Here is a 27,477-nt window from a genome sequence, read left to right as displayed (position 1 = left end):
GCCAAGTGAATATACCCCCTGCCCATATAGGGGGGTGGGGTGGGGGGGGGGGCGGGGGGTGGATGGGGTGTCATATTTTTAAACTCCCAGAAGCCGGAGACAAAATTCTTTGGAGTATTCAAAATAGTATAAGAAACTAAGAGTATAAGTCAAAAATTTACCACAAAAACTTGAAAAGCATTAAGTCTGCTGAGCGTCTAATAAAGTAGGCTTGCGAGCGCTAAATTTCATGTTTGGAGTTCAGAGACGTAAAATGTTGGTTTACGGCAGGGCTTCCCGACTTTTGTTTTGCCACCGAGCAACCACAGATGCAACAAATAACAACATTGCACTTTTTCACACAGGAAAACACCGGCACCTGCACCAGCCAAATCCAACCCCAGCAAGAGACACAGAGATCGTTTGAACGCAGAATTAGAAAGATTGTCGCAACTCATCCCACTGCCTCAGGATGTTGTGAACAAGTTGGACAAACTCTCGATTCTTCGTCTCTCCGTGGCTTATTTGAGGAACAAAAGCTATTCAAAACGTATGTTATTATTTCCATTACTTTTTGGTGCTGTGTACCAGGTTAGGGTTAGGCAATAATTTTATTTCGATTTTTCTTCTTTTAGTTCTATTATGAGCTCGGGGACTGTCTGTGTTAGATAAGTGAATATTCCCTCTGCCTATAGGTTTCAGTCCCTTTACAAAACTTGATGTAAAATAGGCAAACAAAATTAGTCACTTCCATATTGGTACACACTCTTATGGAGCGCCCAAATTTATTTATATAGACATACAGTGCTAAACGTATTCCACTTTAAGTATATATATTTAGTATGTAGCCAAGTGTTTAGTGTTAGCCAAGTGACTACACCCCCTGCCCATAGGCTTCAACTTGATGTAAAGTAGGCGAACAAAATTAGTTACCTCCATATTGGTACACACACATCTGGAGCGCTGGCTTTGCAACGCAAAAGGGTTGGAATTACTCGCCCGTGCCAGATTGAACTAAATTAAAAATTCGTTTCCTGCCCTCGGGCCGTAGGTTGCATTCCCCTGCTCTAGTTGATAGTTAATATGTAATAAATTGGGGCTCCCGAAGTATGCGAACCAAGATGGCGGACTTCGGAATGTAATATGTGTACTAGGTTAGGGTTAGGCCATAATTTTAGGTATAAATACTACGGGAGGCTCTTGGCTAGTCTTCGAACTGATAATAGGACTAAAATAAGGAAAATTGGAAAAAAATTATGGCCTAACCCCAACCTGTTACCCATGTTACGTTCCGATGTCCGCCATCTTGGTTCGCATACTTCGGGAGCACCAATAAATTAATATATTTCCTGGTTTATCCAAACAATAAATTAAACGTGGATGTTCCCTCAGGCATTGGCTTCCTTGTTTAGTTCCGTTACAATGGCCAATCATCGATAAGTCAGTGGTATAGCCACGTAAATAAAATAGTATTTGCTTCGTTGTTTAGTTCCGTAGCAATGGCTAATCAGCGATGAGTGAACGGTGACGTAAAATAAAAATACTTAGCAGCACTCTTAGACACGATCGTTAATGCGCAGATTTTCGGTTTCAATCTTCGTAGTTTTAAGCGTTATTTGTCAATTCCACGATAGCGTGAAATTATTTCTTTCGTCCCGAACAAGCAACTTAATTTTCTACATTATGTTGTGCACGGAATCATGATTTCACCTTTCCGGATAATTAACTTTGACCTACAAGTTCTGAGTTGTAAAAACAGGTTAAGTCGGTTTGTTTCTTATTTCGATTATTTGTTGACAATGACTCATTGTGAATCATAATCCACCTGGAAGCTTCAAGGAGCGAATTTGAACAAAACAAGAAAAAGCGCGAACGCGAATTCATATGTTAAAGGTTGATCAATGGAACTTGAATCTAATTATGAGTCACAATTGTGTTCATCCATGCGAGAACTCCCGATTGTTCGAAATAGAAACGTAAATAATACGTATAAACCATACAATCACATGTATTTCTCGACGGGGATAGATGAAATTAGATTATTTTGGTATTTGTCGCGGAGTTGGTTATAGCGTAATTCGCCGATATAATATAGATAAGCGTAGTATAAATAGCGTTTAGCAGTCCTTCTTCAATTCTGAGTGAGTGACCGTAACTTCACTCACAGATGAGTTTCCTTAATTCCTGAGTTAGTACCCATAACTTGTGCTCGGAGATGAGTCTTCTTTACTTCTGAGTGAGTGCCCGTAACTTTGCTCAGAGATGAGTCTCGTTTACTTCTGAGTGAGTTCGTGTAACTTTGCTCAGAGATGAGTCTTCTTTACTTCTGAGTGAGTGTCCGTAACTTTGCTCAGAGATGAGTCTCGTTTACTTCTGAGTTAGTGCCCATAACTATCTGCTCAGAGATGAGACTTGTTTACTTCTGAGTGAGTGTCCGTAACTTTGCTCAGAGATGAGTCTCGTTTACTTCTGAGTGAGTGTCCGTAACTTTGCTCAGAGATCAGTCTTCTTTACTACTGAGTGAGTGAATGTAACTTTGCACAGAGATGAGTCTCTTTAACTTCTGAGTTAATGCCCATAACTCAAAAAGTATACCCATCCAAAATGGCTTTCGATTTTCGTTTTTTCGTCAAAAATGTCGAAGTTGCATAACTTCGAAAATGTACCGGTATTCTTATTTTTAAACATTTATCAGAAAAAGTTGTTTACACCTTTTAATTCGCCTGCGGGCCTTGGATCGAATTTTGTTTACAAAGAGTCGCGATTTTTGAACCAAAGATGATTATCATGTCACGATTGATTATTTATATTAACTATGACTTCATAATATCATATTTTCGAAACTGTAACTTGAGGATTTAATACAAAGAGAGAAAAAATTACGCCGGTTGCGTGCATTTTGCAAAATTCAAAAATAAAGCCAATAAATTTTTTTTTAATTAATTTTTTTTAAATTAATTCTACTAAAACGAAGAAAATTTATTAAACACTTGAAATTCTGTGTGTGTATGAGTTTACCCAAATGTTTCAGTGTAACTGTAGGCCGGCATTTTGCACAAAAGTTATGATGTCTCAAGATTATACTCCAAAAAGGGAAACACCCTAGGACACGGGTCGGCAACCTTTAGCATTGAAAGAGTCATTTGACATCATTTCCATCAACTTCAAATCTACTCGAAGCAGCAACGTCTACTCTAATGTCAGTGACTATTTAACCTTTTTTAACGCCTTTTACTTTGGAAACCGCAGTGATATGTAATTAGTGAGGTGTATTTGACTTTATGCCTCCATTTTCATCGACTCCTCACTGTTTCTAATAATAAAAAAAACTGCTGCAACCACTTTCATTCACGGGACCAAGAGCGACGAGAATAGAGAGACACATGCGGCTCCGGAGCCGCAGGTTGACGATCGATTCCCTTGGATACGACGTTCATAGATTGGAGATCCAAAGCAGTATTGGTTTTCTGTAGCCCAAAATCGTTCGCGTTAGCACTTTTCGCTGCAATAGAAACTTTCGGGATGACGCAAATCGATTGGTTTTTAAGTATATGATATTGAATGATAAATAAACAAAAGCTTATCTTATCTATGATAACGGATTAAAGATATAATATTTAGGTTTATCAGTTTATTTATTCCTCTGTCTAAGAGCATTTGAGCATTGCCCTTTTGATATAGTTTTCGCAAAAGCTGTAGCATAGGCGAGTCTTCATTAATGTACTATTAATAACAATGGGTCTTTTGTACAAATCCCCCCTAACACTCAAAATAGTTAAATTATTGATTATCCAGTTAGAGTTAGGGTCAGGAATGCAGGTTGCGTTGGAAATTCACATTTTTAAATTATTCCTAACGCCAACCTCAAATGAATAATAACTAATTTATTATTTTAAAACGTGGCGGGGAGTGTTTTTCTCAATCCTCACATTTTTGCATCAGTGTCGGGGGCTTTCTACAAAAGCTTCAGAACGCTAAGTAACGTGGTTCTTTATGAGCATTTTTATAGTCAAAGTATGAAGTTCCGACTCCGACTCGGGTGAAATTCACAATCGAATCCGACTCCGGAATGCATCCGGTATGCAAGCCTCTTTTAATAGACCGCTGCAAAGGCAGTGTGTGTGTGTGTGTGTTTGTGTGTGTGTGTGTGTGTGTGTGTGTTTTTGTGTGTGTGTGTGTGTGTGGGAGGGGGGAGGACTTGAATTACCAATCGCATCTAACCCTCCTTTCCTCTGCGTAGCTTCCTGCCACTGTGTCGCTAATAGTTATATATGTATGCTTGCCACATCGCCGGGCGACCTCTGACTTCAAATATTTAATTTTCGCATAAACTTACTCTTGCTTTGCATGAAATCGGCACTGCCCCAAGCATAGGTGCGTAAATCGTTTTGTATTTGTTTATTACAAAATACGACGCAAATGCGTCAACAACAACGTTTACGTAAACCTTACGTAAATACGTGCGTGCGTTATTGAAGAAAAGTTAGTTCGTTACGCATGTCATAGATTTCGCAAGATTAGCTATTTATTTGTTTGGGGCAAAATGACAGCAGTGCGTCTGCGTGAACTATGCGTAAATACGTTGCGGTGCGTGAAAACGTCAACTCGAGCTGAATTATGAGGCTTAAAGATTTGTAAATAATGCAAAAGTGATGTTTGTGAAGTTTTTAATTTTGACCCGAGTCTTTGTTGTTTGTTTTTATTTTGACGTTTTTTCAGCACCCACTCCGAACAAGGCACTTTGCAAGCATACACTGATATGTTAGCAGCATGGGGGCGAGCCAGGATTTTTCAAGATGGGGAGCCTTAAAGTTGCTATTTATGATACGGATTTTTTTTTTACATTTCAGAAGGGGATGGAGGGGGGGTCTCCGACTCTCAACTCCCTCTATGAACACGCCCATAACAAGCAGCCTCTCCGTGTATATTGTTATCTGATATTTTGTGGGGGGAGACATTTTTAATTGCCAAGTAAGACCGTATCATCTATAGGGTCCGACAAACGTGGGTTAACGAGAGTTTAAAAAGCGTTCAAAGCTACGAAAAATTGCTATGTGCTATGTAAGATACAGAAAGGTGATTGTCGCCGCAACCTTCTCCCTTGGTACTAACTGGGTTGCTAACTGCTATATAAGTATGCATGCGACTGGTATTGAAATTGACTAGTTACTCTGATTGGTCACTCATCAAAAAAATAGTTCCCGTACGGTAGATTCATTATCTTCATATACAAAAAAGTTGGCGTTATCGAGCCCGCGGAGAGGTTGACTATTATTTATCGAGCCACACAAATTTGACACTTGACAAAAATGTTGATAAAGTAGTGTCAAAATGTGGCAACAAAACTATAATTGAAATATAGCATTCTCTATTGAAACTTATAATGATATTTGAATCACCACCGTCTTGTTGCGCATTTCGGCGCTACGACAAAATTAACCCAGTGAGTAGTTTAAGTAAACGAATAGTTGGCGGGCCGCCTAGGTTTCTCTAACGGGGCACTGGGGCCCGTATGAAGCACTTTGAGAACCTATGACTCAGCAAAAACCATGCATACGTTTCTTCGCGCATAATGAGCGGTGGAGTAATAACAAGACAACACCAAAAATGACTTGATGACGGCAAATTGTTTGTCGGTCTGTTTCAAGAGAAAAATTGCAACAGGCTGGGACTCCACACGCAATGACTTATATTTAGAAACACAACATATTGTTTTTCCGAAAATTGCACCCATTTCACCTTATATTAAATACTATCAAAAAATTAAGAAAAGTATAACGATAATTTTAAAGTTATTCATAATTAAATGTTAGCCCCGTATGTATCAGTTTTTGCTTGTCCAAATTCTAGTTCGGAGCGAAAGGCTCAATAAAACAAGCGGGCATATTCAAACTTACTATATCTCTATTTTTTATTTTCGCAATGACAGTGAAATTGTTTATATTTTTTGCTAATTTTCAATAGTACTTGCTCCAAACCGAATCCCGCTCTTGTATTGGTCTTGTTTATTCTTAATTGCTTCCTATTTCAAATCACTTTGAAAATATGAGAGAATATTCGTGATTTAAGAGGTAATCAATGCTGCTTCTTACGGAAGGTAGACACGCAAAGGCCGAATTTTCTGTTGTGTGTTGACACACACTTTGAATGGAATATGCAGGGGTGTAACGATATTGAAGATCGGAACACTCCCCCCCTTTGAATATAAAAAACGACTCGTTGGCTGTTACGGTTTAACTTGGCAATTATAAATTTCAGTGTGTTTTATTTGAAAACACGTTGAAAATGCCTGGATGGAACGTAAATAATGAAATAAATGAAAAGTTTTAAAATGTAAATATCCAAAGTAAAGCGGGCAAGATCAAATCTAACAAATATTTTCATTTTTAATTAGCTTCAAGCACCCTCAAAAATCTATACGACCCTTTTGAGAGGCGCGCACCACCGTTTGAAAACCACTACCTTAGACCCAATGAAAACACTGAGTCCATTTCAAAAATCCACGGCGAGGAACATATTTTGTCCACAGTTGGCCCAAACTAAAATTCCTATTCTTTCTGCTTACTAAACAAAAGGTGGTTTATTACGAGAACTGGGGGCCTAAATACCCCCGAAACCCCATTAGCAGACCCATGATTAGCGCTGATTAGGCGAGGTTTTGAAAACTTAATCCCAGCCGGAACTGAAAAGCGTTCTAAGGGGTTGCCTCGTTAATTTACTTGCAAAAATATCGTAAATTTAACTATAAATGTTAGCGTAACTCGATCTCTATGACCATTGACATTTCGTTGAAAAATTCGAAAAAAAAGTCGAAAAAAACAGAAAATTCGCATGACTTCAAGTCCAAAAGCTAAAAAATTTATAACAGTACCATATTTTTTCATTAATTAAAAAACTTCGAAAAGGTGTAAAATATTGAAAATTTCCGTAATTTCGCTGTATTTTTAACAGTGCTGACGAACCCAAAATCTTGAATTTATCTATTATGACCTCATAGATAAGATAGCGAAAGTTAATCCGGGTAATTCTGCAAAGAAAACAAAAAAAGATCTTAGAATTTTGGGTTGAAAAAGCAAAATGAAAAGACTTCCATTCCACGAATGATTGGTTTTCAAGTTTTTGCTGTCTGCTTGGAAATATAAGTCGAACGCTCACACAGAATTTTTTTTTTGATAAGCATTTTTATGAGACTGTTACAGTTTCACTTAGCAATTGGAAAAATCAGTCCCCCCCTTTGTAAATTTCCTACTACGCCCCTTGGTGATGGGCGCGACGCAAAATTTTATAAAGGCTCTGTCACATAGTTAAGCCAACAATTCCAGAAACACTGTCCCAGTGGGCTGCCTTGCACTCTACATTTTCGACAGCGTAAGACCCCAGAACCAGCTAGCTGTTACTGTCTAACTTGGCAATTAGAAATTTTAGAACCTTCCCCCCCCCCCCTACCCCCTACGAAAATTTTTGGCTAAAATTTCTCTGTGGGTGGCGCGACGCAAAATTTATAATCCCCGTTGTCAACATTGTTAAGCCAACAATTCTAGAAACACCGTCCCGGTAATGTGGACTCGACATTTTCGACAGCTAGCCGAACGTTGCGTGTCAGTAATAATACCGCATAGAAACGTCATTACTCTTATCAGTTGTTTTTATCAGCTAAGGCTGTGATAATGCAGGGGCTTCCCCTCGGGGCTAATTTGCATATACGAATGATGGCATTTTCATTTAGCATCTCGCGTGCAAAGGATTTCAAAGGAGAATATTCGAAACTGTTACGCAACGATTATGCACGGAGCGTCATTAAACCAAATTTTTTCTCAAGTTGACAGAGTGCATCCGGGTTTTTTAAAGTTTCGTTTTCGCACCTTCACTCTGAGGAAGCCCTGCACAGGTCCCCACTGATTCATAATGAGCTACTGCCATTTTAATTACAATGCGAACGAGACACTCATATGGACCTTGTACAATTAAAAACAAAATAAATGTCAATTGATAAGCATCGCCTGGCCAATTGAACGAGGTTCTGGATTCTAGATAATAAGCAGTCATTGGTATTATTCGCTCATGTATTTTTTTGAGGGGGGAGGGGGGGGGGGGTTCTCAAGAGTGTCAGAACTTGCCCCATTATTTACATCTTGGGTGAGATGGAACACATAGTATAAGTGCTGAAGTAACTAGCTAATTACACAAAGTCAAAAGCCTGCAACTTCGCCACCCAACTGGACGCCCCCCCCCCCCCCCCTCACGACGGCTCCCCACTCAGGACGGCTCTCTCCCCGGCTTCTCATTTTAAGGGGCATGGTTTCATAAATTTAGGGGGTGGTAATTAGGTTGGATAGACAATGCTGAATTTCTAATATATACCCTCCCCTCTCAACATAAAAAATAGTAAATCCTCCCATATCAGTGCCAGGTGGGCAGGCTCGAAAGACCCTGCGCTTAAAATATAATAATAAGTGCCTTCTTGTGTAGAGTTATCAGTAAAATATCATAACAATCCAAAAACCGAAACATCGGGACCAGTGCTTGCTAACGAGACAAAATGTGCTTCAATACTGTTTCAGTTTGGCTGACAAAAATGAGTTCATTATATTTATTTTTAAAGTGATAAAGAAGGGGCATACCCTATACCCCCCCCCCCCCCCCCGGTTGTCAAACACTGTCAAGTTTACAATGTCGCCTGCCTGTAGGTGATGTCAGTTCGAAGGAGTCCGCCTTGCTAGAATTGAGTAAAATTTGTAGTCCGTACTATTTTAGTTTGGCTTGCCCGAAAATTTTTCTTTCCAATCTTTGAAACGTGAGATGGAGGGGGAATTCCCTACATTTGGGGCCCCCAGTTATCAAACACTGTCAAGTTCACTATGTCTGTCGACAGGTTTCAGAATCCCACATGAAATGAATAATTTTTCACCCCCAAAAGGTTGCGTGTATCGTGTGGGAAAGATCGGTATATTTTGCCAGCGAATAAAACTTCCTACCAGAAACGGCAAGTTTCGAATTTTCTTCGGCCAGGCTTAAAATGTACATATCCCAAACAAAAATGTTCTAGGTATTGACGGGCCATAACTGTTCGAAGATAAATTATACGATCGCTATCTGACAGCCTCGCGTGCCATGGTCTCGCTACTCTTACCTGTCTCACCTTCAGAAGTCCAAATGTTCGTATCTTTATTATGCGCAGGTTTTAGTTTCTTTAATATAATTCCGGAGGGTTGTGTGTTTACTCTACCCTGGGTTAACGAATTAAAATAAAGAAATGAAAACTCGACGAAGGATAAAAGTGAATGGATCCCTCTCTCGAAAACCTTCGCACGCGATATTAACACGCTCCAGCGATTCTGGTCAACCAAATCGGCAACGTGTCGGTTCGACGGAGTCCGCCTTGCCAAAACCTAGTATAAATAGTATGTATTACCCACTCATCGCACTTGTATGAGTATAATTTGGCGGCAATTTTTCAACTTGTTTGTACATGTTGGTTCGAAGGAGTCCGCCTTGCTAGATTCGAGTATATATACTATGGTTTATCCACGGAATACACTTATTTGAACATAATTTAGCGGCAAATTTTATAATTCGCCTGTTACCTTTGTGAATTTTGTCTGAGGTCGGATTAGAGGGAGCCGGGTCGAACTTTCGTCAGGAAAACTATTTTTGAAAATAGCGGAAGCCATCGGTTGGATGGGGTTAAAATAAGGTTACATATTCAGCTTTATTCGGGAATTCTAAAAATTCGGTTCGGTTTTGACTATTTCCTTCATTTACGGAAGAGTTTGGTTTGTCTTGGGCGGCTGGAATGGTCGGTGTAACTAGAGTTGGGTATTTTTACCGTCCACCCTTTCCAGATCATTCATTTGCGCATAGTTTGACGGCAATCTCATAGTCTGTCTTTACTTCTCGGTTCAAAGGTGTCTGCCATATCAAAATCGTGCATAAATAGTATGTTCACTCATTTAACCCGTTCGTTTGAATATAATTCAGAGGCAATTTTTTTAACTTGTTTGTACGTGTTGATTCGAAGGAGTCCGCCTATTTGATTCCACCAATCATTTTAACAATTCATCCCTTCCAGAGCATTTATTTGGGCCTAGTTTGGCGGCAATCTCATAGTCTGTTTGTACTTCTCGGTTCAAAGGTGTCTGCCATATCAAAATCGTGCATAAATAGTATGTTCACTCATTTAACCCGTTCGTTTGAATATAATTTAGCGGCAATTTTTTTAACTTGTTCGTACATGTTGGTTCGAAGGAGTCCGCCTATTCGACTCCACCAATAAATTTAACAATTCACCCCTTCCAGAGCATTTATTTGGGCATAGTTTGGCGGCAATCTCATAGTCTGTCTTTACTTCTCGGTTCAAAGGTGTCTGCCATATCAAAATCGTGCATAAATAGTATGTTCACTCATTTAACCCGTTCGTTTGAATATAATTTAGCGGCAATTTTTTTAACTTGTTCGTACATGTTGGTTCGAAGGAGTCCGCCTATTCGACTCCACCAATAAATTTAACAATTCACCCCTTCCAGAGCATTTATTTGGGCATAGTTTGGCGGCAATCTCATAGTCTGTCTTTACTTCTCGGTTCAAAGGTGTCTGCCATATCAAAATCGTGCATTAATAGTATGTTCACTCATTTAACCCGTTCGTTTGAATATAATTCAGAGGCAATTTTTTTAACTTGTTTGTACGTGTTGATTCGAAGGAGTCCGCCTATTTGACTCCACCAATCAATTTAACAATTCACCCCTTCCAGAGCATTTATTTGGGCATAGTTTGCCGGCAATCTCATAGTCTGTCTTTACTTCTCGGTTCGAAGGAGTCTGCCTTGTCAAAATCGAGCATAAATAGTATGTTCACTCGTTTAACGAGCTAGTTTGAATATAATTTGGCGGCAATTTTTTTTAACTTGTTCGTACATGTTGGTTCGAAGGAGTCCGCCTATGCGTCTCTACCAATAAATTCAACAATTCGGCTTTTCAGGATATTTATTTGGCTATAGTTTTCCTCGCTAGCTGTTGCCTAACTTGGCAAATATAAATTTCAGTCCCCCCCCCCCCCCGCCTCTTGAAAATTACTGGCTACGTCCCTGGGTAGGGCAATTTAGCCTGGCAAGCATATGGCGATCTCAAAGAGCTACCAAATGCCTGAAAAAATACATCATTAAAGAAAATAGGTCAGAAAATTGGTGATGGGGCAGTAAAAGGATGCCAACTAATTTATCATAACCTTACTTGACATAAACAAAACCGAAAAATGGCGAGTTAGTAACATAGCCAAGCAAGCTCATGGCCTCCTCAACACGACACTGCACCTTTAAAAAAAAGACAAGTCAAAAAGAGCATATTATCCACCATGAAATTGAATTCTTATGGCTATCCCTTAAGGCCAACGTGCGTCTAAACAACCAATTTTTTGGGTTACAAAACCCAGACGTTTACCTATCTAGACAGAACGGAAGTCTGCGCTGTTTTTCTATTTTAAATCTTTCGTTTTAAAATAAATTTTGTTTTCACGACGTCTTGTCTGAAGATTGTTTATGTTACGTTGACGTGGCTAAAGTTGATTTATGATAGAACAAAGCCACGTTTGGTTTTGTTATTATGAGATAATAAAACGCTCGATTGCAAACGCATTAGGTATTCATTGTACAAGTTATAACTACAAGTTATTCGTATGTCGAGCAGTATGAAAATCAGTCACAAAATTACGAAAATTATATATAAAATACAGGACATAGTTTAAAATTGTAAAGTCATAACATTCGGAATTATATAGCAAATGGATATATGGTATCATGGAGAATTTGGATGTCACCCCTCGTAAAGACCATTAAATTGGCGTCGCAATACAAACAGCTAGACTGTACAGCCAATGAAGTGCGTTTTTTTATGTAAAGAATTTAGTCTGAATGAAAAATAGTGATAATTGTGCCGCGAGCTTCGTAAAGTTGTTATAAATACGTTGAAATGAAATTAGTGAGCCGCGATGCATTATATTATTTTATATGTGTACCAAGTTATGATTAGGCCATCATTTTATTCCGATTTTTCTTATTTTAGTTCCATTACGAGTTCGGGGACTGTCTGTGTTAGCCAAGTGAATATACCCCGTGTCCATAGGTTTCAGTATCTTGAAGTGAAATAGTCGAACAAAATTAGTTACCTCCATATCGGTGCACACTTCTGAAGCGCCATTTTATATCCTTCCTTTATGAACCAGTGTATCAAGCTAACTCTACAATAAACTATGCATTAATAACCTCACCGACATAACTCCTCCTATTCGAACGGGGGCTATTACTGATTATATGATCATCGTCATTATTTCAAATTGTAGCTTCATTTTTGACGGTCCGCAGTCGTCATCATATTTCAAGGCTGTGTCGTCTATTTCGTATTATGACGTAATATTGCTATTTATGATATCATTAGATTCTAATGTCATTGATAGCTAAGGGCCACGTTATCTACCGTTTTAAAATTCAGACTTATCATCAATGGCCGTCTTCTTATCGGCTTTCTTTTCCTCCCTCTAAGATAAAATTATATTATAAAGTCTCGAGTTAATACATTATTGTGCACTATGAATAAAGATGACGGATTATTGTTTTTATCCGCCTGCCCTGCACACTTGAAGTATTAATTTCATGATATCCGTATCGGAATGCCGGCTTTTTGAAATATCGCCATTTCGGTATCGGTATCGGCCTTTTTCGTTGGTATCGGTATCGGCGAAAAGGTGGTATCGGTTCATCTCTAATACTAACTCGACATTTATTATTTTTCAGATGTCGACGTCGAAGAAAAACCAGAAAGCAAAGCTCTGCTATCGGTTAACCGGAGTCAACCAAATCCACCCGTTGAATTATCGGAGTCTGAACTCGCGTTACAAGTATGTACTATTAGAAAAAATATTAAATTATACTCATATTTATCAGCTATTACTATTTTAAAAAAATATGGGTACTTCTGAAGTATGCGCACCAAGATGTCGCATAACCTGAACACTAACCTGGTACAAAACCTGAGTTCAGGTTGTGCGCCATCTTGGTGCGCATACTTCAGGAGGTCCAAAATACGTCATATATGTATGTATGTATTCCGCTATTTCATGTTGGAACGCCATCTTCTCCCGGAATGATATCTTTTTCCACTTATGGCCTTTGTCAACGTCCACCTTTCATTGACGTCCCAGTTGGGCTAAGGGTCTCTTACACTACATATTTATTGTGAAAATCCCGTCTCACGAAAAAAAGAACTTTGATCGCGCATTTCACTTTTTTTCCGTTTTCTCCCCCTATTTTTTTCAATAATTCTATTTTTACCAGGTTTAGACGCCTTTTTTCGAACAATGAACACGTTGATACGTAAAAAACTACTACCTTTAAAAGTGAAAGCGTAAAAACGCCTTAAAAAATTACCTATAATTAAAAGTGGAAACTAACACATTTCGGTCCAACTCTATTGAGGTGTATGGACGTTTCCTCGATCCTTGACCCCCGAAAGATTCTCCCTATACCTCATCGTTGCAAATTTTCAACGTTGATTTTGAGAGTTGGCGCAAACTAAACACAACTCAAAACTGACAAATAAAATGCAAACTACCAAAAAGAGGCAATGTGCAACCATGCTTGAATATCTGTTTGATCGAAAGAAGCGTTTGATTGGCGGCATAAATTCCGATTGTTCCGTTGTTAATCTATTACTGATTTGTAATTGTTGCGGAAGTAAACAAGGAAATCAATGCTCGGCAAAATATCCATACCATAATTGTTAGATCTTCTATTTTTCTCACCCAGGCTCTTGACGGATTCATCATGGTCGTCACCCAGGACTTCAACGTTCTCTACATCACTTACAATGTACAAGATTGTCTCGGATTCCCACAGGTAAGTTTTTTTTCATTTATATCCGCCTTTATTCTGACGTCATATATTTCCACGACGTCACCTGCAACACAGTGTTCGTATTTATTGGAAAACAATGAGATGATGAGAGTAGAATTATTCCCTCTGGATAGGTATCCATTTTTTTCATTAAAACTACACCCCGCCATTATTCTGACGTCAATATCAATAAAATGATTGATAAAAACAAATAAATAAAAACTCATTATTAAATCAGGAAAGCAAACAAAACCTTAGATAAGGTTTGAAACGTACAGAATATAAGATGAAAGGTTTTGCCAGTAAGAAGTGGTACGGGTTCACTCACCTAAAATTAATAAATTATTTCGCACACACTCGCACAACTACAGAGAACTTATAAAGTAAAAAAGAAATTTACTATTAAAATAAATTTTGTATAATGATTTATACGACTTCACGTTTACGCAAAAATTCTCAGCCGAAACTAAAAAATGGATGCGTTTTCAATAGATCTGAGTTGGACTTTACTCAAACAGCCTGAGTGTGTGAAGAGAGTTCCTAATTGTGTAATGAATAACCAAACCACGCCCATATTTTGCGCTATTTGCGAATCCCACTGGCGCCATCTAACGGTGACGAATTTTTCACTTTTCACAGAGCGACGTGATGTACCAGTCAATGCTAGATCTAATTCACGCTGATGATCGTAAGCAATTTATGAAGCAAATGTTAATCAACCCAATGGAAGAAATAGTCGACAACCCACCCGAAGAAGGCGACCCGCCTGCCATACCTGATTACGTAAAGCATGGGCTTTCCCCAGAGATGGTTAAAGGTATATTTTTTAGTGACGCTTATCACGGCTCTCGCTCAGAATAAGGCTCTGTACAGACTTCCACTGATAGGAAATAAGCTACCTTTTATGGAAAAATCTTTTTCAGTATCTATTCTATTTCTATTAAATCTATTTCAGTTAGGCATCTCTGAACTGCGATGCCAACTCTCTAACCTAGTCAATGGCCAAAATCTTGTCATATTTCAATAAGGGGAAAATATTTAATATTTAAAAGTGATATCATGATATCCTGTATGGGATTCCACTGATAGGAAATAAGTTACCGTTTATGGAAAAATTGAAGTATTTTAGTTAAGCATTGCTTACTGAATATATTAGACTCTCGGTAAGGTGTTAGGAATCTTCAAATTGCGATGCCGACTCTCTAGCCTAGTCAATAGACAATATCTTGGAATATTTTTATATTGGGTAGTTTAAAATTGGAAAAGTGATGTTATGATACGAAAACTGGAGTTTTGTTAGAACAGTGTTCCCTTATATCACCACTTAAGAGCGGGGAGGACAAGTCCCGATGTACCAAATTATTTAATATAGACAGTAGTGGGATTCAGCCGGTTCGCACCGGTTCCATAGAACCGTCTCACGGAATTTTATGAGATCAGCGAAACGGTTAGAATTGCTGTAAAAAGCATGACTTTTTGTAACAGAACCGGATGAAAAATATGAATTTTGTGCGATTGAACCGGCTGACAAAAAATTTGAATCTCACCACTGTGTATAGATATTACATGCTCTAGGTTAGGATATATCAACCTTTTTTCTTTTTTCATGGCCTACTTTTGTTGCACAAAAAATTGTGTCCTTCATTAACTTTTTCATGCAAGATAGACACTTCCAATTTAATGACTAAAATGAAAACGAGAATATCGGTCGGAGACCGAAGACTTATCGATCTTAGATCGGTAATTAGTTAATAACTCGCTAATTATACGACATAATTAACCCAAAATCTATAGGCTTCTGGTCCGAGGTAAGATGCATGCACATGCAAAATTTGGAGCAGATTCAACCACGCGTTCGTGAGATATCGCGTTCATCTAACAGACACACACACAGACAGACATACATACAAATACCTATCAATATACTTACCGATCTAAAGATCGATAAGTAATTACCACTCAGTAGTAAACACAGCATCATCATTCATTGCAACTACAATCGAAGTTTAAATAATTTGACAATAATTAGCGATTTTTTGTTTGTGCCCGCCTGAAAATGTTTCTGTGGGCCAGAAGTGGGCCATGGCCCTCTGGTTGAGAACCGGTGGGATAGATATAATAGATATAAACGTTTAAGCAAATGGTCAAAGTAGGCATACGGTGGGAAATGTGTACCAAAAACTGAGGGTACACTATAACGTTTCCATCGCAAAAGCCGCTAACTAAGTTAAAGGATGATATTGATGGATATATGGTCATTCAAATTGCCTTTTCCACACCCCTACAATCGCTATACAAAAAGTAGCCAATCTGGAAAAGTTCATAAAAATTAAACAAAAATCGTTCAATCTTTCAGAATGGTCAGGAGATGGCTTACTTCATCGTTCATTCATTTGCCGTCTGAGATGCCTTCACGACACTTCATCAGGATTTCTTGTGAGTATTTTCTAGATCAATTTTTGTTTTGTTTAATGACGTAATACGACGGCGCCTCTCCATCCTGGTTACGCCTGTGTTTGTCACTCCTAGTTCTCAATATGACTTGACCGTCTCAATGACTTCTCTACCACTGGAATAAACATTGAAATTCCGGAGCTCCAAAAGTATGTGCACCGAAATGGCGCAACCTGAACATAGTATGTGTACCAGATTAGGGTTCAGGTTGTGCGCCATCTTGGTGCACATACTTCGGGAGCGCCGAAATTGCCTATATTTAACTAAACCCATTTTTAATCTCTCTCACAGGCCCTACATTTTACTGGACATTTGGCTCTCGTTCCTGGACAAAACCGTCGAAGCGAGAACGGAACTTTGCTGCCACCAGAACTGGGTCTTTTTTTACTGGCATCCCCCCTTCACACTCCCTCAATATTAGAAATACGGACAAAAAACTACATTTTTCGAACGAAACATAAACTAGACTACACTCCATTGGGAATTGATCAAAAGTAAGTTTGAATATTGGTTGTAGTTATACTGACGTCATTTATTGTCATGACGACATTTGTGACGTATGTTCAAGTGTGGTATTTTCGAATTTTTCTATATCAAAGCAAGTTCTCATGCTCTCCAATAGAAGTAGGAAGGGTATTGTTAGAATAGTGGGCATCACATATATTTTTTCGTGTGACACAAATGTCAGTAAATAGAGGTTAGAACTAAGCTTAAAACGAGAATATCGGTCGGAGACCGAAGACTTATCGATCGAAACTGCGGTTTGACGAATCATGACACTATAGTGACACCGCGTGTCTCATCACTAATTAGTTAATAACTCGCTAATTATACGACATAATTCATCCAAAATCAATAGGCTCCTGGTCCGAGATATGATGAATGCACATGCAAAATTCGAAGCAGATTCGTCTTCTTGAGATATCGCGTTCATCTAACAGACAAACAAACAGACATACAAATACCTATCAACATACTTACCGATCTTAAGATCGATAAGTAACAATCCTAGGCAACACGACCCAGAAAATATCTGGGGTGCGAATATACTGAGCGACTCAAGGCAAAGTTCCCAATCTTCTAGGCCTCCTTGGGAAGGCTTTCGGCACTCATGGCCCCCCTATTTATCATTACAGTGATGTTTTGATTGGTAGATTCCAAATCCCATTATGTTCGAACAATTAATACTCAACAACAACCTTCATCAGGCATTGTAACTAGGAAGAATAGGGAGTTTTCTAAAGGGGCAGCTCAGCATTGTGGTACCCCTATTATTATTCTGTGGCCCCCGTGAAGGGCCACATGCCCCCGGTTGGGAGCTTCTCATATATAGGTTAATACTTGCAATAGAGATGCAACTAGGTAACAATCGATGGAAGACTTGAAAAAATCCCGATCAGTACTGTCCGGGAAACAGCAAAAGAGTGAATTTAATTAACTGCAAACCCCCTCGCCCCGAAGAGAGGGGGATAGGTGGAATTGGGGAACGAGTTGAGGGGTGAATTCCACAAAACTACCCCCTTTGACCTATCACCACAATGGATGAGTTTTAAATCCTATTCCTACCTTTTTAAACTTCCAGGGGCCGCATTGTTCTTGGCTACACAGAGAAGGAACTGAGGCAACAATCGGGATACCAGTTCATACACTCAGCAGACATGATGCACTGCGCTGATGCCCACACAAAATGTAAGTTATACTAACTACCGATAAAACCGTATTTGCTATGATACAGCAACAGCAAAATGCCTTTTTACATTTCAAAAGGACGGTCATCGTAAGACTCTACAGTATAAAACGTTGAATATTTTTTAAATACGAAGCAGCAAATAAATCCGAATCAGTAAATAATGCAGTTTTAATTTAAATGTAAAAATAAAACTTTTTTGTATCATATCATAGCTTTTTTTTTTGTATATTTCCGCCCACCACACTCTTCGAGCCCGCTGTTACGGTTTTAAATTCGGCAATTAAAAAGTTCTACTTTTTTATGCTTCTACTGGGCCTTTAATCGAACCGGAGGCGTAAAAACTCTATAAAAAATACCATGAATTGTGACCGAACTCCCCCCCCCCCCCCAAAAAAAAACAAATGCTCACAACTTCATTGAAGCCTTTTTTCAAATTTCTGTAATTAAAGTGTCATTTCACCCAGAAGTACTGAAATTATTTGGTGCTAGAAAATTGACGTCACTGATGACGTACGATATAATTATGGCGTCATCAATAACCTTTTTTTCATTTTTCATCGACTCATTATTTTTAGTGATGAGAAAAGGTCAGAGTGGTTTGACAGTATTTCGTCTCCTTCATCGAGCTAACCGATGGCAATGGGTTACGGCATCTGCTAGACTTGTCTATGCCAAAGGAATACCGGACTGCATTATATCAACTCATAGGCCGATCACGTAAGTTGAATAATTAAGTAGTTAGTTAATGCAGATAGGGCTGAGCATTTTTGAATGCCTGGTGATTTCAGAATCGAATCGAATCTCGAATATTTGGTAATTGTATGCGTCATTTTTATTGTAACTAGTCTTCCAGATTCCTACATTACTGAAATCATAGAATCCACCACTCATACAGTTTGCTGAGTGTTTACACACAATAAGAAACACATTTCATAGATAGCTCACTACAAAAATAATTCATATGCCAGAATTGCGTTGAGAAAACATGACTTCAACAAAACAAAAAATGACGGATCAATTTCGATTATTCTCGATCGAAAAAAACAAGATGGCGACGATTCGAAATTTTCGTCTGAAACGATTCGAATAATTTACTATTCGATTCGAAATGCCCAGCCTTAAATGCACTGTGTAAGAGGATTCGATTCATTGACTTGGAGACTCGCCATAATATTCGCTGATAAATGTGAACCAGCCTATACCGTGTTTTCCCGAAAATAAGACAGGGTTCTATGTCAATTTTCTTTCAAAGAATAAGACTATTTATTTTGGGGGATGTCTTTTATTTTTATTTACCAAAAATAAAACTACAAAGTAGAGAATGACAAAATTTTTAAATATACAAAATATGAAAACCGATATTCATTTATCTATAAACAACACGTTTTTATTTTAACAACGGCTTGGTTTACTTTGGGTGGAGGACTTATATTAAAATCATTTTGAGGCTAGGTCTTATTTTCGGAATAACACGGTAGTAGTCTTGTTGTCTTGAGAATCGTATCTTCTTCTCTTCTCCCGGAAATAACACGGAACGTTTATTTAAAAAAAAATCTGTTCATATATTTCTTTTGTTTACAGCGAACAAGAAGGCGAAGAGCATCTTAAAAAACGGAGCCTCGCTTTCCGATTCGATTTCACCGGACATGCGTCATTATACGCATCAGTGAATCCAATCGGCGGAGGACCCCCACCATCTAACAGCAACCGTTCGTACGGCTCTCCTCCAGAAGCAAAACCAAACATCCCAAGTTCAGGAGCTAAGAGGCAAAGAATGTCGAATGGAGTTCGCCAGGCTGAGATCGACCCTGCTACTTTATGGGGCGCCCAATCTTTTCAAACCATGGAAAATTACCCCGAAGGTCTCCCGATTATAAAATCCATCGATTCGCCTATCAGCGCGCAGTACAACGAACCCCCAGGAATAGTTAAATCAGAGATGAATGCGTACAGCTCTGGAAGTGATCTGGGCTACCTGAAAGCTGATAGTGCAGTAGATTCGACCGCTTCGCCTAACTATTCGACAGATAGTTACAGCCCAAATAATGAAAATAACAAAATGGGAACTCCCAATAGCGGGAACGGAGACAGTGGATACTCCGACACCGATTGGCAGTTCTCACCAGCCTACAACAGAGTGCTTGAGTCGCTTTACGAAGGGGAAGCCCCTCAAACGGAACCTCCCCCCTTGCACCATCCCCCCATTTCCGAATTTGACATACCCAAGACAGGATTTAACTCTCACCAAGCTCAGCCTGCAGCCTATAACCCGAATGCTGAATTTTCAAATCGTCAGTACGCTCAAGAATCACAACAGGCTGGAATGCAGTCCAGGGGTTGGGCTCAGGCTCAAAATCAGCAGCAAGCCATCCCGCAGCAGCTAATGAGACCCCAAATGCCCCAACAAGGAATGGTTCCCAACGGAGCGGGAGTTCCTCAAATGCACCACACTCCAAATCAGCAAGCCTACAATCAGCAGCAAGGCTACAATCAGCAGCAGGCTACAAGCCTGAGACAGACAGCAGAACAGCCGCATACTGTACAGAACGGAAATCATAATCAGCAGCAGTTCCAGCCACAGGCTCAACAGCACAACATCTACCCTCAGGCTAACCATCAAATTCCGCAGCAGCCTAGGCCTGTGCAGCAGTTACAGCAAAAACAGCAGTACCCTCAAAATCAGCATCAGCAACAAACGTCGTATTCGTCCACTCAAAGCCTCGTGGATCAAGTGCAAACCCCTAATCATTACAACGGAATACAGAACTATCATAGGCACACTACGTCAGTACCTAAAGAAAACGTTTCAATCCTTAACGCACTAGAAATCAGCTCCACTATTTCCCAAACAGCGGACGCACAAAAAGAACGCGAAATGCAGGAGATGCTGTCAATGATCGGGCCAAATAATCTTAAAGAGAACACGGATCAATTTGAAATCAGCTTGGAATGCCAGGAAACGACGATTCAGTTTGATATGGACAGGATTGCTGCCGAGTACCAGGTTGATTTTCTATTTTAATCTTATCTTAGTGCTCCCGTAGTATATGCAACAAGATGGCAACAACCTGATAATGGCGCACAACCTGAACATATTATGTGTACCAGGCAGGGCTATCAGGTTGTGCGCCATCTTGGTGCACATACTACGGGAGCGCCTTTAATTCCACATAATCACTTTCCGGTTCACGACGTGGCAAATTAAAATCGGCTACCCGCAAAACAGCGAAAAATTACATTCACTCGGAAAATTGAAATGCTTTCTGTTCCACATTTTCTCTTCCTGGGTCGGGTTGAGATCAAGTAATACTAAGATCGGTGACCGACAAAACAACAAAAGGGTGCACTTACCCGGAAATAGTAAAATGCTGCTATTTCCAGAATACTCCGATCCAGAGTTAGAATAATATCATCCTATTAAAATCAGCCATCCGTAGAATAGCGAAAGATCACTTTACCCGGAATTTGTGAAACTATTTCCACATTTTCACATCCTGGGTTATGCCCTATTATAATTATTTTTATTTTATTTCAGACGTTAAATCCGCTAGGTGTCATCCAAAAGTACGTTCAGAATAACCCGACGGACGCCCTCGCCATAGCAACAGGAAACATGCCAGAAACGAGAGCGGGGAGGGGAAATGGGATTCATCGCGTCCCTCCGAACACACCAGCTATGGGCGGACGTAAGTATTCCTAGACACCTTTACTATTCTCATATCCGACTGGTAACTTGGCAAGAGGTCGTGGTTCAACATATGATTAAATCGTCTTATAGGCTTTCCTGTCCTCTGAGACAAATTTGAAAAAAAAAACTTTCCTGAAATGTTGTTTTTGAGAAGGTTAAAAATAAGGTCGCAAGCATAACTAGAAGTAGAAAAAGTAATTTTGATGAAAATTCTCTTTTCTATCGATAATTGTGGTTCAAAAAGGTACTTTAATATAAATATACTGAGTATAACAGTAAACTATCCTAATTCCATTTCCTGACCTTCTTCCGGGTTTCACATATGAAAAAGTGACTCCTATCACTACATACTAAATAATAAACGTTTTCAATTTCAGAATTCGATCAATACAACAGCTGCCAATATGACCAGGCTACAGGAACACAGAACGGCCAATTTGATACAGCATATATGGTAACTTATCTTTCTATAACTGACACGAGCAAATTACGACCCGGGGGCCAAATCTCGCCCGTTAGGTAAATCAATCTGGCCCGCCTGATGCTGTCACAACCAAACTAAAACCAAATTTTGATGTTTTAACTATGAAAAAAAAATCAGGAACCGCCTTTGTTCTATCAATTGACAGGGATAAGACAAGACTCAGATCCGATTTGAAACTCGGATTTGATTCTACGTCATTTTACCGAGTCCTTATGCAATTTTGTTTTTAATAATTGACGCCTTCGTTACGCGACTTTATAAAAGTCAGTTCAAGCATTATTTGAACAAAATAATGTGATTCTTCACATACGGACAGATATTTACTTATTTATCCCGAGGTAAAGGAAAGCCGATAAGACGGCGTAAACATAGGACAAACCACGGCCTCTCGTCCGGATGCCAGTTTATGTCGAGCATGAGATTAGTGAGTGACTTGATGGTGTTATGACTTGTTAAGAAAAATCGCTTTTCTCTTTAATTACTAGACCAATTGCTTAAAATTTTTCACTGGTTAAGGATTGTCGTTGTCACTAGAAAGCTATTTATTACTATTATTCAATTCAAAAAGTGTCGCTCCAGTAGTATGTGTACCAAGATGGCGCACAACCTGATAACCTGGTACACATGCTATGTTCAGGTTGTGCGCCATCTTGATGTAAGCGTCATGGAATTGTTTTTTATGTGCTCTACAATGTCACTGAATCGTTTGAATCAAAAATGATTGATCTCTTTATTTTTGCAACAATAAATTGAAAAATATTCTTTTATTTACAGGGACAGCAGTCAATGAACCCTCGAAACATGATGGGGGGCCAGAACTCGACACTGACCCATCCAGATATGCAAAGTAACCCCCAATTCAGAGAAAATGTCCCGAATATGGGACATAAAGGTTTCGTCTTTAAACAAATTCCTAACCAGCCAGTGAATAAAACTGTTCCTGAAATGGGGCCGGGAATTAACCAACAAATGGGGCCAAACATGGGTCAAAATGTCCCGCGAATGGGGTACACAGGTATGGCAATGAACTTCCCCCAACAACCCAGTCTGGGTAATCAACAAAATGTCGTTAATATTAAAAAGGAAGAACAGAACTTAGATTTCAGCATTGAAGACTTACTATCGCTTGAATTACCCAACATATAAGGAGGGGGATTACCCTAATATGCCACAGAATGAACCTGCTTAGACCGAATTGCGCCCGACTAAGCATACATTACTTGATTGCCCGGATTTAAGCCAATGGTGCATTATATACATGGTTCCTTCACTTCAAACTGATCACGTGACTGTTCCGGGTCAATGAAGACGCGAGATATAAATAAATATACTTATGAAGCAACAATTAGCATTGTGTTATCACAGATATGTGAACTTTGGACATTGTGACGTATATAATTACTGCTACGTGGGAATGATGTAATAATCGATAAAATGCGACAATTGATTTTCGCCTTCAAAATTTCGATGAGGTCATATTTTTGATGGCGTCACAATGCTTTTATTATTTTAGAATTGCCAATATTATATGTTGCTGACCAATTTATGAAATGGTGCTTTTTCTATTAAAATTTATTTTCTTGAATTTTATTTTGCTTTGGAGGTTTGTGATGTAACATTTTCTCGTGATTTGGAAAGTTTGTGACGTAATAATATTCCAGTAGAAAATCCTATTCTTGTTTTCAAAATTTAAAAGTGGAAAAAACTGTTTAAAAATTTAGTCAATTCTGCAGATATCTAAACGCTTCTTACCGTAAATTTTGGAATGGTTGAAATTATATATCAGATTCATTCAGCATTAAATGAAACATTTAAGTTCAAAAATATTTGTTCAGACAATTCCAGTAAACGTCCGCGATGATACTTTTTACATTTTTCGTCCAAACTGAAATAAATCTCGATTTTTTAACATGAAAGTGCTTTTACCGATATTATATTTCATATTTTATAATTATTTTGTAATTTTATTTTAAAACACTATAATTTTAAAAATGCTCGTGAATATGACGTAATGAATATGACGTCATCAATCCTTAATAATCACGACATTGCATTTTTAAGATTATAAATTTAATTATCGAGAAAGTTTCTCGAAATACTAATTACGTCATCAAACATGACGCCACCTCGCCTTAATAAACTCGTAAAACAAAACCATTTGATGACGTCATATATTCATCAGACGACATGATGACATCATACATTCGTTTGAGATCATATTGACGTCATGTAGTGATCCGCAATTACGATGACGTCAAATGTGCGATGACGTCATATATATTGATCAAAAATTATGATGACGTCATATTTTGATCAGAAACTTGAAAACTTTTATTCTCCTTTTATTAAGTAAATTTATTTTTTCTTATATGTAGCTAACATGTTCCAATTTTTGTGCCTTATGACATAAACAATAACATTTTGAACAGAATTTCTGCGGCGGGAAATGCTGAAATCACTTTGGACATAAATTATTTGTCGGAAAAATGACTTCAAAGCATTTTTTTAATAGAAACATAGATTGGAAATACAAAATCAATTTGTTTTGTTGATTTGCGAAATTGCTAATTCAAGAGTTTTTTTCATAATTCAGAGCCACACCCAATCCACGCCCCCAGTGCCTTATTTTACTCTTAATAAAGACCAGTAAAATTAACCGCTTTTCTCGTTAACATAAATGCAATAAATGTTGCTGTTGTTAAAACACTTTTATGCAGTAATACTTTTTTAATTTGCAATGAATACTTTCGGAAGTCATACTTCCAAGTGATCAAGAACTACATAATCATCCAGTGACGTCACCAGTGACGTAATAACTGACGATAATTCAAAATTCTTGAGATGGTGAAATAATACAATGGACTCTTATAGATGATTTGGAATCGTTTAATATTTAGTTAATTAGCATCGGTTTTGATGACGTCATATAATCTATGACGTATATTACTAAATCAGAATCCCTATGAAATCATAGAGGAAAAATAACAATGTTCCGATATCACTTATGTCGAATCTAACACAAACCGAGTCCTCAACAAATATTCATGTAGCTTATGACGTCATGATTTACTCTGACGTCATAAATTGATGACGATATAACTAAACGAGCTTGATTATCTACATTACATTCTTCTGACAGTAATGGCTGCACGATCAGCTGCTCATCTGCTGCGATGGATTTTTTCTTTATTAATGTAAATAAAAATGTCGGAGTCAAAGCTTTTGTTTTTACTTTTATTAGGGAGGGGGATTTTAGTGGGGAAAAAGTTGGGGTGCTGAGTACACGGAAGATAAATTCAAATGTTGCACAGAGAAAAGTAGAGTAAACTCATTCTGTCATTTCAATTTTCCACTAATTTGGTCGAGATGATTCTCTTTGTGTGAGGGAGTGAGTGGGTAATCGAGTCACTGAGTCAGGAGAACCAGGATGAATTTAATATTGTTTAGAGCAACGTTTTTCAAACTTTGTCCCGAACATCCACGCTTTTTATATCGCCACGCGAAACACCAATAAATTAGAACGTAAAATTGATAATAAGAAAATCGTGTAATGATTTTACATTTTGCATCAATTTGCACAACCGGCTTATCACGACATATTTTGAGACTTCCCGTTTTGAGCAAACAATCCATTGAGAAGGGTGGTTTTGAAAAAAAATAGCTTATGATGAAGTTAAAAAGTTTGCTGTAAACTTGACAATTAAAAGATTAGACTGACGGTTAACGATATTGAAACGATTAACGAAAACGCCATGCTTTTCAGATTGGCATGAGGTCTGTCTGTCAGCCCGTTCAAATAGCAAGCCTGGCCGCCTGTTTGTTACAAATTTACGACCCAGAGTTGTCGGAGTATGGCCAAGATTGCTATGGCAACCTATTTAGTCGCAATTTAGGTCGCTGACCCGCGGAACACTATGAATACGATCGCGGAACAGCCAGTGTTTCGCGGAACACAATCTAAGAAACGATAGTACAGAGAAAAGGTGATGGCTGAAGTAATCCCTTCAATATATTTGCTGTCCATGAATTGCAGGGTATACTCAATTTGTTATTTAAAAGACCCATCATAATTTTGCTCTGAGATGATTCTCTAATTTATATGAATGAGCGCTTGCTAGTGCGTTATACATAACTACAATTTTAGGTACTCTCATAGTGTGTGTACCAGGTCAGGGTTAGGCCGCAATTTTATGCGGATTTTGTTTATTTTAGTGGTGCTCCCGAAGTATGCGAACCAAGATGGCGGACATCGCAATGTAATATGTGTACTAGGTTAGGGTTAGGCCATAATTTTAGGTATAAATACTACGGGAGGCTCTTGGCTAGTCTTCGAACTGATAATAGGACTAAAATAAGGAAAATTGGAAATAAATTATCGCCTAACCCTAACCTGTTACCCATGTTACGTTCCGATGTCCGCCATCTTGGTTCGCATACTTCGGGAGCCCCATTTTAGTTCTATTACGAGTTCGGGTACTGTTTGTGTTAGCAAAGTGAATATACCCATAGGTTTCAATCTTTTTACACAACTTATTGTAGAATGGGCGAACAAAATTAGTTACCTTCATATTGGTACGCATACTTCTGAACGATTGTGGTAACATTGCTTTATTTTATTTTTATAATATCAAAAATAAAGATTCCTTAAAATGCTTTTTTCTGATAAGACCATACCCCAGCAGTAAGTGATACACAGGGGTCAGCGCGTAAGATATTTGATCAATCAATCATTTTGTTTCGGTTTTCAGATATAAACAACACAAAAAGTAAACAGACAAACAAAAGGCAGAGATACCTGGAAGGCGAGCATAGTTTATAAAATAAAGATGAAAAACGTAGAAGTACGTGCCCATCCATCAAAAATAAAACAAACACACAAAAGAGTGCACGCAATTCAGAACCGGTCATTACTTTTAAAGCAATTTAAAAAAGAAGAAGCAAAATTTAGTGCCCGTACAGACTTATTTAAATCTAGCACATTTTAAAAACATGTTTAGGACGCCGAGAAAACAATTTCGTACCATGACACTTCTTCGTGACATATGAAAGGAGTCATGCCTCGTGGCATCTGGAATATACAAATATAACGAGACGTGCCGTGAACACTTCATAATACGTCAATGTAATTGAAAGCATACTACGCTCACGAATATATTTTTAACACAGTAGACATTAAAATTAAATTGAGTTGTGAGATTTGGCATGGGATATACACAAATGCAACGAGAAATGAGCAATTACATTCATATGTTGCACTAAGGAATGAATAATAAAATACTTTTTGGATGCCTAGTGGACTT

At 38.4% G+C, this 27,477-nt stretch overlaps 1 protein-coding gene across 1 annotated transcript in view; it reads left to right on the top strand.

The window, feature by feature from the left end:
- Positions 1-25,395, top strand: part of LOC120337615 (uncharacterized) — a 46,979-nt gene extending 21,584 nt beyond the window's left edge. Inside the window, exons 2-13 of the mRNA XM_039405463.2 lie at positions 345-529; positions 12,764-12,867; positions 13,775-13,864; positions 14,501-14,678; positions 16,218-16,297; positions 16,607-16,809; positions 17,898-18,004; positions 18,581-18,722; positions 19,587-21,009; positions 21,541-21,691; positions 22,071-22,147; positions 22,952-25,395. Coding sequence (XP_039261397.2) covers positions 345-529; positions 12,764-12,867; positions 13,775-13,864; positions 14,501-14,678; positions 16,218-16,297; positions 16,607-16,809; positions 17,898-18,004; positions 18,581-18,722; positions 19,587-21,009; positions 21,541-21,691; positions 22,071-22,147; positions 22,952-23,323 — 3,112 coding nt within the window. The 3' untranslated portion in view covers positions 23,324-25,395. The remainder of the gene's footprint in view (positions 1-344; positions 530-12,763; positions 12,868-13,774; positions 13,865-14,500; positions 14,679-16,217; positions 16,298-16,606; positions 16,810-17,897; positions 18,005-18,580; positions 18,723-19,586; positions 21,010-21,540; positions 21,692-22,070; positions 22,148-22,951) is intronic.
- Positions 25,396-27,477: the final 2,082 nt, after the last annotated feature.

Source organism: Styela clava, chromosome 10 (genome assembly GCF_964204865.1).
Source record: "Styela clava chromosome 10, kaStyClav1.hap1.2, whole genome shotgun sequence".
NCBI classification, from domain to species: domain Eukaryota; kingdom Metazoa; phylum Chordata; class Ascidiacea; order Stolidobranchia; family Styelidae; genus Styela; species Styela clava.
Note: the sequence above shows the minus strand (reverse complement) of the source record. Positions and strands in the feature narration are given on the sequence as shown.